General features: G+C 37.4%; 1 protein-coding gene across 1 annotated transcript in view; it reads right to left on the bottom strand.

Moving 5' to 3' along the window:
* The window catches only part of SPATA6 (spermatogenesis associated 6), a 148,140-nt gene that overhangs the window by 117,301 nt on the left and 17,716 nt on the right, over nt 1-13,123 (bottom strand). The window contains 2 exon segments of the mRNA XM_060624031.2: nt 10,611-10,659; nt 11,885-12,022. Coding sequence (XP_060480014.2) covers nt 10,611-10,659; nt 11,885-12,022 — 187 coding nt within the window.

Here is a 13,123-nt window from a genome sequence, read left to right as displayed (position 1 = left end):
TCCAGAATTAGAATAGTTTCCCTAAAGAGAACGCCTTCTCTATGAATATAAAATTACCTTATTATGGCTTTTAATACCATTGACACTTAATGTCATTTTATATATCATATATTTCCCTAGACCATAGGTGATTCTGGATCTCTGGTGTTTCCTTAGAAGTGTAGATATGGTGTGAAATGGAACTGGTAAATTCCCCAGTAATAACACTAGTAATGATAACAACACATCATCAACAATAATAAACAAGGGACATTTTAAGTGTTTAGTGTGTGCCCAAAACTGTTCTAAGCATCTTAACTGAGTTACTCATGGATCTGGCCATTTATCAGACTGTCCAGTTAAGGGGGTCCTCGGATCTCCCTGAGCATTTTGACCATGCTCAATTTGCTCTTAGATGACATAATCTTAATTAACAAATACTGGATTTTAGACAAACAAGTACTTGTTAGTTTTATATGTTACACAATGGAAAATGATATATGTGACTCACAATCCCAAAAGTAGAATACTACTGGTAAGTGGAAATTCTGGAACAGTCCACAATTGTTTCAATCGTTTCAATTCAATTCATTACTTGAAGTTCTTCTCTTTGCTTCCATTGACAAAAAGTCTACTTTACTTCTATGGATTCAATTTTATATCTTATTTAAAGGATCTGTTTCTACCATTTCTACCATCATTCTGTGTTTAAGCTTAAAGGCTTGACACTGTGGAGGCTCACTGTAGGGACACCTATGAGAAGTCTCTACAGCTTTCCCTTCCTTTCCCCTTCCATTGGAGACCTATGTGGCTTTTAGAAAGGTTACACATGTACCACTTGAACCAAAGTACATGTGTGAGTTAAGTAAACAGCATATTGTATTTCCCCACCCAACTGTCATTAGAATAAATCTCAAAACTTGATGAAAATTATGGAACACAGACCTCCTATTCTTAAGGATATCATAAGAAGATATGAGGCCTGAAGCTACTGTAATTTTGCTACCATGAATTTTACTACCATAAATGAGGTGAAGATTCAAGAAGATATAATGATTATGAATGTACAAACAATTAAAACAGAGCTTCAAAATAAATATATCAATATGGGTCCAATTATGAGAAACCACACAAGGATAATTTAATATAAAAAACTATTAACTATAATGGGAATTAAAATAATGAGGGATTATCTAGCTATAAAGATGTAAAGAGAACTTAAAAGAACTTAGGAATAGGGCGCCTGGGTGGCTCTGTTGGTTAAGCGTCCAACTTTGGCTCAGGTCATGACCTGTGCTGACAGCTCAGAGCCTGGAGCCTATTTCAGATTCTGTGTCTCCGTCTCTCTCTCTCTGCCCCTCCCCTGCTCAAACTGTCTCTCTCTCTCTCTCTCTCTCTCAAAAATAAAATGAAAACATTTAAAACATTTTTAAAAAAAGAACATAGGAATGACAGATAAAAGAAACAGTCATTATTCCTGAGGCTCAGAGGACCCAATGAAGGGTTCTCCCCAAGCTCTCCTCTCCAGTGCTGAGATCCAGAACTTGTTAGAGAGCAAACAGCCTTTGCTCACTGAAAGAGAGGAAAGTTGCTCACTTACTAGGAATCTACCTAAGGAACTTGCCAGAAATCATTCAACTAGGGTGCCAGGGAGGCTATTCACAGAGGTGTTTAACCAGAGGCACTTCAATACAAAATGACAAACAATACACATTACAAACAGGGACAGCTAGAGGAAGCTGCTGACAGCCACCCTGTACTGTAACACTAGAGCACCAGGGAAGCTTCAAGGGCCTTAGGAGTCTGGTGCTGGAAAAAGCCAAGCTCAGCACAAGATAAACAAGCACACCAGCACCTGGAAGCAAAACCATTTTCCTCTGTACTTTACTCCAGGGCCCTCTACTGCATGAAGCTTCAGTGCCAGCTGAGGGGGGGAACAAAAAATTAAAGTTACCAGATCAGGGAAAGGAGTTAAGATGGTGGAGCAGCATGGAGACCCTGAACCTGTCTCATCCCTGAAACGCAGCCAGATCAGCACCAAACCATTTTGAACACCTAGAAATTGATCTAAGGATTAACACAACAATCTGCATAAGTTGAGCAATGGAACTCAGCAGGTACACAGTGCAGAGAGGTGAACTGGGGGAGAGAAAAGCCATGGACTGTAGAGAGCTGTTCCTGTGGAGAGAGGACAGAGAAAGAGAAAGGGGGAGAGAGCAGCACTCTGGGATAGTGCAAGAAAAGCACTCCCCTGAAAGTAGCTGGAGAGAAAGAGAGAAAAAGAGTGAAAACATATGCAGGGGACTGAACAAGAAATCTGTTCCCCAAAACCATGGACAGGAAGAAAGGAGTGGGTTTCAATACCACCTGGATTCTATAAAGAGTAGAGCACAGAGTCTGAAGTTGCAGAGCTCAGTGACTGGTGGTGCTCTGGTGAGGAAGCAGGGTGAATCCCCAGGAGCAGGAAGTGGGTTCTGAGGGGTCTGTGGGCCACATGGTGAGAAGCAGTTCACCAGCTTGGAGTGCATTTGGTAGAGGCCATACAGCCTCCCAAAAAGCAAAGGCCCCAGCAGACCCTGGAGAGCAACCACGTTTGCTGGTATTGGGACAAAGACACAAGAGTGTGGTGAAACCTGGTGCCGGCTATGTGTGGTGATTTGCCATAACCTCTGAACCTCTGCCACTGCAAGACCCCATGAACATTTTCTGGAGTAAGCCAGCACCAGCCATTGCTCAGTGAGACCCTCCCCCAGAGAGTAAGCATGGGCCCAAGCCATGAGGGTCTCTGAAGTGAGGGGTTTTGAAACAACCCCATCTGAGATAAAACTGGAGAGAGGTGCCACCTGGCAGGCAGACAGCTCAGACACAGGCAGGGTAGAGGCGGGGAGTGGATGGAGGCCTGAGACAAAGGAGGGGTGCTTGATCATGGGTCAGTGAGAGCATGACGTTTCTGTGCCAGAGACTAGGGAATTGGGTGAAGCCATTTCCACCCTCTGCACACATGCAAGCTTACATGCACGTTGTACTTATCTACCCCAATAAGCTAAGCAGAACCGCCTAGTGGAGAATGGAGCCGTTACACCAAACCCCACCCAACTGCACCCTCCAAGCACATCCCCTACAAGACCAGCACAAGACACTCCACCTGCTTAGTGTACGGACTATAGAAGGATTCATAGTTTCGGTTTAAGGAGAAACTGGATGTAACTTCATTAAGGTTTCATTCGGTTTGCTGGTTCATTTATTTGTTCGTTATCTTTGCTTCTGTTTTTGCTTAAATTTTTTTTTCTTTTTTTTCTTTATTTTCTTCCTTATTCTTGGATACAGAAAGAGAAAAATTTATTTCTATTTTTATTATTTTTTCACGTTATTTTTTGTTTTGATTTTTATTCTATTTCATTTTCCTTATTCATTTTTTCTATTATATAAGTTTTTTTAAGTTTTAAACTTTTTTACCTTTTTGTTCTTTTGTTTCCCTATTTTCTCCATTCTATCCAGCTTCTTTACACAAGCAGACCAAAATAAATCTAGGATATAGCTTCCTTTATTTGAATTTGTGTTTTGTTTTTAATTGATTAATTTTTTTCTTCCTCCAAAATGAAAAACAAAGGAATTCACTCCAAAAGAAGAGGAAGAAACTACAACCAGAGGCTTAATCAACACAGATATAAGCAAGATGTCTGAACTGGAATTTAGAACCACGATAATAAGAATACCAGCTGGGGTTGAAAAAAGCATAGAATCCCTTCCTGTGGAGATAAAAGAAATAAAATCTAATCAGGATAAAATTAAAAATGCTATAATCAAGATGCAATCTCAAATAAATGCCACAACAGCAAGGATGGATGAAGCAGAGCAGCGAAACAGCAATTTAGAAGATAAACAGAAATTTAGAAGATAAAATTATGGAGCATAATGAAGCAGAAAAAAAATAGGGAAACAAAGGCAAAGAGCACAATACAAGACTTAGAGAACTTAGTGACTTATTAAAAAGAAATAACATCCAAATCATGAGAATCCCAGAAGATGAAGAAAAAGAAAAAGGGGCAGAAGGTTTATGTGAGCTCAAATTATAGTGGAAAACTTTCCTAATCTGGGGAAGGACACAGACATCAAAATCCAAGAAGCACACAGATCTCCCATTAAATTCAACAAAAAGCAACGATCACCAAGGCATTTTCATAGTCGAATTCACAACTACACAGATAAGGAAAGAATTATGAAAGCATCAAGGAAAAAAAAAAGTTCTTAACCTGTAAGGGAAAACAGATCAGGTTTGCAGCAGACCTATCCACAGAAATTTGGCAGTCCAGAAAGGAGCGCCAGAATATATTCGATGTGCTGAATCAGAAAAAATATGTGGCCAAGAATTCTTTATCCAGCAAGGCTGTCTGTTATTCAAAACAGAAGGAGAGATAAAGAGTTAACTAGAAAACCAAAAACTGGGAATTCGTGACCACTGAATCAGCTCTGCAAGAAATTTTAAGGGGGACCCTTTGAATGGAGAAAAGACAAAACAAAACAAAAAAGACCAAAGCAACAAAGACTAGAAAGAACCAGAGAACATCACCAGAAACACCAACTCTACAGGCAACACAATGGTGCTAAATTCATATCTTATAGTACTCACCCTAAATGTCAAAGGACTAAACATTCCAACCAAAAGACACGGGGTATCAGAATGGATAAGAAAACAAGACCCATCTATATGCTGCTTACAAGAGACTCATTTTAGACCTACAGACACCTTCAGATTGAAAGTAAATGGATGGAGAACCATCTATCAACACAGTATTCATGGTCTTTTCAAAAGACCAAAAAGTCTTTGACATTCCAAAAGGTCAAAAGGAAAGTGGTATAGCCATACTTATATCAGACAACTAGATTTAAAAATGAAGACTACAACAAGAGACGAAGAAGGGCATTATATCTTAACTAAAGGGTCTATCCACCAAGATCTAACAATTATAAATATTTATGCCCCCAACGTGGAATAACCCAAAAATATAAATCAATTAATCACAAACATAAAGAAACTCATTGATAATAATACCATAATACTAGAGGACTTCACACCCCACTTACAGCAATGGACAGATAATCTAAGCAGAAAATCAACACGGAAACAATGGCTCTGAATGACACAATGGACCAGATGTACTTAACAGATATATTCAGAACATTTCATCCTAAAGCATCAGAATACACTTCTTCTCAAGTGCACATGGAACATTCTCCAGAAGGGATCACATACTGGGTCACAAATCAGCCCTCAACAAGTAGAAAAAGACTGAGATCATACCGTGCATATTTTCAGACCACAATGCTATGAAACTCGAAATCAATGACGAGAAAAAATTTGGAAAAACCATGAATACTTGGAGATTAAAGAATATCCTACTATACAATGAATGGGTTAACCAATAAATTAAAGAGGAAATTAAAAAGTTCATGGAAGCCAATGAAAATGAAAATACGACAATCCAAAACCTTTGGGATGCAGCAAAGGTGGTCATAAGAGTGAAGTATACAGCAATCCAGGCCCTCCTAAAAAAAGAAGAAAGGTCTCAAATACACAACCTAACCTTATACCTAAAAGAGCTGGAAAAAGAACAGCAAATAAAGCCCAAAACCAACAGAAGAAGGGAAATAATAAAGATTAGAGCAGATATCAATGATATCAAAATAAAACAACAAAAACAACAACAAAAAAACCCAAAACAGAACAGATCAATGAAACCAGGAGCTGGTTCCTTGAAAGAATTAAAAAAATTGATAAATTCCTAGCCAAACTGATCAAAAAAAAAAAAAAAAAGGACCCAAATAAATAAAATCACAAATGAAAGAGGAGAGATCACAACCAACACCACAGAAATACAAACAATAGTAAGAGAATATTATGAGCAATTACATGCCAACAAATTGGGAAATCTGGAAGAAATGGATAAATTCCTAGAAACATACCATTCCTAGTTCACTACCAAAACTGAAACAGGAAGAAATAGAAAATTTGAACACACCCATAACCAGTAAAGAAATTGAATCAGTAATCAAAAATCTCCCAACAAACAAGAGTCCAGGGCCAGATGGCTTTCTAGGGGAATTCTACCAAACATTTAAAGAAGAGTTAACACCTATTCTTTGAAACTGTTTCAAAAAATAGAAATGGAAAGAAAACTTCCAAACTCATTCTATGAGGCCAACATTACTTTGACTCCAGAACCAGACAAAGACCTCACTAAAAAGGAAAACTACAGACCAATTTCCCTGATGAACATGGATGTAAAAATTCTCAATAAGATATTAGCAAACCAGATCTAGCAATTCATTAAAAGAATTATTCACCATGATCATGTGGGATTTATTCCTAGGATGCAGGGCTGGTTCAATATCCACAAATCAATCAATGTGATACATAACATTAATAAAAGAAAGGATAAGAATCACATGATTGTCTCAATAATAGATGCTGAAAACGCATATGACAAAATACAGCATCCTTTCTTGATAAAAACCTTCAAAAAAGTAGGGATAGAAGGATCATACCTCAAAATCATAAAGGTCATATATGAAAGCACCACTGCTAATAATATCCTCAATAGGGAAAAACTGAGAGCTTTCCCCCTAAGGTAAGGAACACGACAAGGATGTCCACTCTCACCACTGTTATTCAACATAATGTTGAAAGTCCTGGCCTCTGCAATCAGACAACACAAAGAAATAAAAGGCATCACAAAGAGCAAGGAGGAAGTCAAACTTTTCACTCTTCGCGGACTACATGATACTCTATGTGGAAAACCCAAAACACTCCACCAAAATCCTCCTATGACTGATACATGAACTCAGCAAAGTAGCAGGCTATAAAATCAATGTTCAGGGAAACAAAAATAATATAAAAGTAGAGAGGGAGACACACCATAAGAGACTCTTAAATACAGAGAACCATTAATGAGGGTCGCTGGTGGGGTGTTGGGAGGGGGTAGAGGTTAGAGGGGTGAGGAGCATTAAGGAAGACACTGGTTGGGATGAGCACTGGATGGTTATATGTAAGTGATGAATCACTGAATTCTATTCCTGAAAATTAATTAATTAATTTTCATAATTTACAGAATTTACAGAAATCGGTTGCATTTCTATACACCTATAATGAAGCAGCAGAAAGAGAAATCAAGGAATTGATCCCATTTACAATTGCACCAAAAACCATAAAATACCTAGATATAAATCTAACCAAAGAGGTGAAAAATCTATACACTGAAAACTATAGAAAGCTTATGAAAGAAATTGAAGAAGACACAAAAAAAAATGGAAAAACATTACCATGCTCATGGATTGGAAGAACAATATTATTAAAATATCTATACTACCCAAAGCAATCCACATTTCAATGCAATCTCTCTCAAAATAACACCAGCATTCTTCACAGAGCTAGAACAATCCTAAAATTTGTATGGAACCAGCAAAGACCCTGAATAGCCAAAGCAATCTTGAAAAAGAAAACCAAAGCTGGAAGCATCACAATTCTGGGCTTCAAGCAGTATTACAAAGCTGTAATCATCAAGACAGTATGGTACTGGCACAAGAATAGACACATGGATCAATGGAACAGAATAGAAAACCCAGAAATGGACCCACAAACGTATGGCCAACTAATCTTTGACAAAGCAGGAAAGAATATCCAATGGAACACTCTCTTCAGCAAGTGGTACTGGGAAAACTGGACAGCGACATGCAGAAGAATTAATCTGGACGCACTTTCTTATACCATACACAAAAATAAACTCAAAATGGATGAAAGACCTAAATGTAAGACAGGAAACCATCAAAATCCTAGAGGAGAAAACTGGCAACAACCTCTATCTCCTTGGTCGCAGCAACTTCTTACTCAACATGTCTCTGGAAACAAGGAAAACAAAAGCAAAAATGAACTATTGGGACCTCATCAAGGTAAAAAGCTTCTTCACAGCAAAAGAAACAATCAACAAAACTACAAGGCAACCCATGGAATGGGAGAAGATATTTGCAAATGACACATCAGATAAAGGGTTAGTATCCAAAATCTATAAAGAACGTATCAAATTCAACGCCCAAAAAAAACAATCCAGTGAAGAAATAGGCAAAAGACATGAATAGACACTTTTCCAAAGAAGACACCCAGATAGATGGTTAACAGACACATGGAAAAATGCTACCATTCATCATCAGGGAAACACAAATCAAAACCACAATGAGATATCACCTCACACCTGTCACATTGGCTACAATTAACAACTCAGGCAACAAGAGATGTTGGCGAGGATGCAGAGAAAGAAGAGCCCTTTTGGGGCACGTGGGTGACAGTCAGCTAAGTGTCTGACTTTGGCTCAGGAGTTCAAGCCCCATGTCAGGCTCTGTTCTGATAGCTCAGAGTCTAGAGCCTGCTTCAGATTCTGTCTCCATCGCTCTCTGCCCCTCCCCCACTCACACACTGTCTCTTCTCTCTCTCAAATACAAATAACATTAAAAAAATTTTATTTTTAAAGAGGAACACTTTTGCACTGCTGGTGGGAATGCAAACTGGTGCAGCCACTATGAAAAACAGAGGCTATGGAAGTTCCCTCAAAAATTAAAAACAGAACTACCCTGCGATTCTACCCCTAGTAGAATTTCACTACTAGGTATTTATCCAAAGGCTACACGAGTGCTGATTTGAAGGGCACATGCACCCCAATGTTCATAGCAGCACCATTGACAATACCCAAAGTATGGAAAGAGCCCAAATGTCCATCAACTGATAAATGGATAAGGATGATGTGGTGTGTGTATATATATATATATATATATATATACACACACACACACACACACACACACACACACACACACACACACACACACAATGGAATATTACTGAGCAATCAAAAAGAATGAAATCTTGCCATTTGCAACCACGTAGTTGGAACTAGAGTGTATTACGCTAAGCAAAATAAGTCAGTCAGAGAAAGACAAATAACATATGATTTCATTCATGTGGAATTTAAGATAGAAAACAGATGAACATAAGGGAAGGGAAGCAAAAATAACTGCACATTTAGTATGTTTTTAATTTTTCATATTAATAAGGTTATTGGACATTGAGAGAAACTAACACAAAAAAAAAGTAAAAGAAAAAGGGGGCCACAGCTCTCAAGGGAGGTCAGAGATAGACTCATGTGGAAGTCATCAGAATATAGGAAATACATGAAGCCATGTCTTAGGTGAGTAGAATATAAGGAAAAAGTAGAAAATAAATAAATTAAGAGATCAGAGAGGTAAAGCCAGTGGAATAATAATACTTAAAGACAGAGAAGAGAAAGATGAGTTTGAGAAACATTCCAAAAAGTAGAATCAGTAAGGTACAAAGAGACCTAAGAGAAAAACCAAATCAGGAAAAGCAAGGCAAGAAAGTTTCCAAATAATAAAAACCAATAAGTACTCTTATAGACCCAAAATTTCAAATCAAATAGAAAAAAAGGATCATGTTTTTAACAAGACAATTTCAGAATGATGAAATTACTACCTCATATTTATATATAACAATATGCACATAGTACTAGATAATACTAGAGTTTATATTTTCTAGGATACACAACACAATTGACCAGATACTGAAGAAGATGTTCAAGAAATATTAAAAAAGCATTTACCCACTGGCACCAAACTGCCACCTAGCTAATCTGCCACAGTGAAAGAATATCAAGAACTAGAACATCTATAAAAAAAATAAGATGTTAACATTGGCCATAAAGAGTTCTCTGGAGAATAATTATTAAACTGTAAGTTTCATGAAGATAAGACAATAAGCTGGCCCTATTCCTCCCCATATGCCTAGATTCCAGCATGGTGCCAGGTTCCATGTTTCTACACTGCTAACATCCCAATGGAAGAAGGGGGGAAGAACAGGTGACACTGCTGATGCCCAATTTTGTCAGTGTTTTGATCCACAGTTCCATATTAGACCAAACTGGTGATCCCAGATGTCTAATTACAAGGATAAATAACAGAGCTTTTCATTTCATACCCAGAGCTTGAATAACTTATTCCCAAGTATGTATACATGCATTGCTGCTCTCAAAAATAGTTGTATCTTTTTATAGTTGAATCCTGACACTTTGAGGAATTTACTATTATCCACAGCCTTGAAAATGTCACTTCAAATAATTTATTAACATATTGGATGCAATATAAAACACAAATCATAATACTTCAAGCTACCATTACTTCAATCTTCTATTATTTACTCTATGAAATTTGTAATACATTGAGGTTACAGGCATATGCTTGTTTGCAGGGCAAAGCCCCACACAATGTGAATCACTATCTTTACATCAAAAACACTTCATATCATCTAAATCAATATAAAGTGCAAGTAAGTCTCTTTGATTTCCGCACACCTAACATAGAAAAAGGAAAAATTCCTAGTCACTCTGCAGCACGTGCACATTTTATTATTTCCAGGTATATTCTGAAAAACGTTTAAAAAGTGTTTTAGAAGTCTCAGCTCAAGATTTCTAAAATCCTTCATGGACTCTTTTTTTTAACTTTTATCTAACCCAGGATTAAGCAGAACTCTAAAATGTCCTAGAAACAGGAATTAAAAGTTACAAACTTACATTCAAGCTGTGCAACCACATCTCCAGGGTCTACTGCTTCAGGGAACACCTACAGTGGGAGAACACAGAGGGAAGCAGGGTGGAGAAGAGGAAGTGAAAGGTACATACACATAAAATAGTCTTTGTAATTCCCCTCTCATTCCCAAAATATTCCTTTTTCATCCATAGAAACTTTGGACATTATTGAGAACTGTCACTTCCTCTCTGCTTCCCACGATCACTAGGGAAGCTCTGACAATCAAACAAACACACATTATGGCTGGCTGGCTCTCCCTCTCCAACTTCACCAGGGCTGCTTCTTAATCTGAACTCCTCCCCTGTTGTTCACCATGGTCATACTGGCCTTCTTGGTGCCCCTCCAACTCATCAAGCTTATTCCCAGCAAGAAGTCTTTATATTTGCTATTCCTCTGCTTAGAACGCTTTTCCACTAGACCTTCAAATAACTGATAACTGTCTCATAATTCAGTTCAGCTTAAATGTTACCGTCTTCTCTGACCACCCTTTAAAACAGATAATCCCCTGAATCCCTCAGTTCCTCTCTGTTCCCTCACGCTCCCTTTATTCTTTTCATGACACTTATCACTATCTAAAATTATTCTATTCCTGTGTTTACTTCATTATTGTCTGTTTCTCCTATTACAGGGAAAGCTCCAGGTGGGGAGGCTGTTTGTCTTGTTTACCCAGTGCCTAGAATAGTGCATGAAACAGAGCAGGAAGTGGGTAATTATCAGAAAAGGAAAAGGAAAAGGGAAAGGAGAAGGAAAAGGAAGGAAGGAAGGGGAGGACAAAGAAAGAAGGAAGGGGAGGAGAGGGAAGGAAGGAGGAAAGTAGAGAAGGAAAGAAGGAAATAAAGTGAAGAATACGATTGGTAATAACCAAAAGCAGCAGTTTTAGGGAAAAACAGAAAAGAAACTCATAGAAAGAAGTACCAGAAGATAGCCAAAAGTAAAATAAAATCTATTTTTACCTATTAATGTCTCCTCTTTCTCTTTGTTGTGAAAATTATTATTTAATATTCAAGATGCTCTATTTTACATAGAGCCCACCAACACAATTTTAGAAATAAACTGATCCATTATGAAAATAAGGCAACTCATTTCATGAATAATACAATGCATATTTCTTTTCAAGCTTCCAGATTTAAGTTACAAATCTCCTTTTCAATGAAATCAAAGTATATATGGTCAGTAGTAATTTGTCTTTAGGGCTTTTATTAAAAATTTGGAAGTACACTGATTATTTGTTAATATTTGATCTGTCACTTGAACTCACCTTTTCAAACACCATTCTGGCATTGAAGACCAGTGGAAAATTGGCTGGGACACATTGTGTCTTTTTGTATTGGCCAAACACACAGATGCTAAGATAGATGTCCTCCTTGTCTTTCAGCACCACTCCTGGACAAGTTACCTGAACAAAATTAGATAGAGAGATGTAAATGCTTTATGAATTCCCTGAACTATCCTACTGAAATAACTGACATGGCATTACATAAAAACACTAGTCTGCTAAGCCAATAAAAAGATGCACAAATTAAAAGAAAAGAGATTCTCGTGTTTACAGAGTTAAATGAAATGCCTTTATAACTTCCATCCCTCTGAGAAATCTATGATTCTCCATTTGGTTATTTGTTCCACATTTGAAGCTCTGTGTACTGGCTCTTGGGACAGATACTAACAGTTTTAAACAGTCAGCCTTAGGCACCCACTTTATGCTGAATGCTGACATAAACTTATTCAGCATCATTTAATCACAAAGGATTAAGACTCAGCAGAAACAAAGCACTATCCTAGAGGACAAAAATAATAGCAATAAAAAGCACAAATATGACCTGTATAATCCTAAATAGCAGCCCATATACACCCTCATCAAACGCAATATGACGGAGTTTCAAAGCTAGTGAATTATAAGTTTCTAGTCCAATGATACATTTTTTAAACATGAAATTGCACTTCATTATCTTCATGATCAACACAAAGTATAGGCACAAAATATGGTGTTTCTAAAAAGTCCACAGCACAGATTCCCCAGTCCCAGTCATATTTCACTGTCAGTGATCAACCACACCCTTAAAGAAATATTAAAGGCTAAGATTTGAATCCAACCCACCCACATAGTAACATTACTCAACATCCCCCAATAATACAATCAAAGTATATTTTTATTGTTCTCTAAACATACACATTACTGTCCTACCTTACATTCTTCCATTATCTGGATTACTACTCCTTACTACTCCATTCCATCTCTGCCTCATTTACACTCACCACCTTCCAAGGCTTACATCAACTGCGTCTCCTACACAAAACTCTGGACTCACCAGCTACCATTATTCGATTCAATCTAATTCAAACATTTATTATGAATTTACCATATTCAAATAAATATGTTTTAGATTCTCATAGCATTTTGTAGTTCTCTTAAGGCCTAATTATTATCTCCCTGCATTTTAATTAAGTAGGTACAACTCACCTCTTTAATTATAAATTCCCTGAGGATAGAAATTTTATT

Source organism: Panthera onca, chromosome C1, assembly GCF_046562875.1.
Source record: "Panthera onca isolate mPanOnc1 chromosome C1, mPanOnc1 haplotype 2, whole genome shotgun sequence".
NCBI lineage: Eukaryota > Metazoa > Chordata > Mammalia > Carnivora > Felidae > Panthera > Panthera onca.
This window is presented reverse-complemented; position numbering and strand designations above follow the sequence as displayed.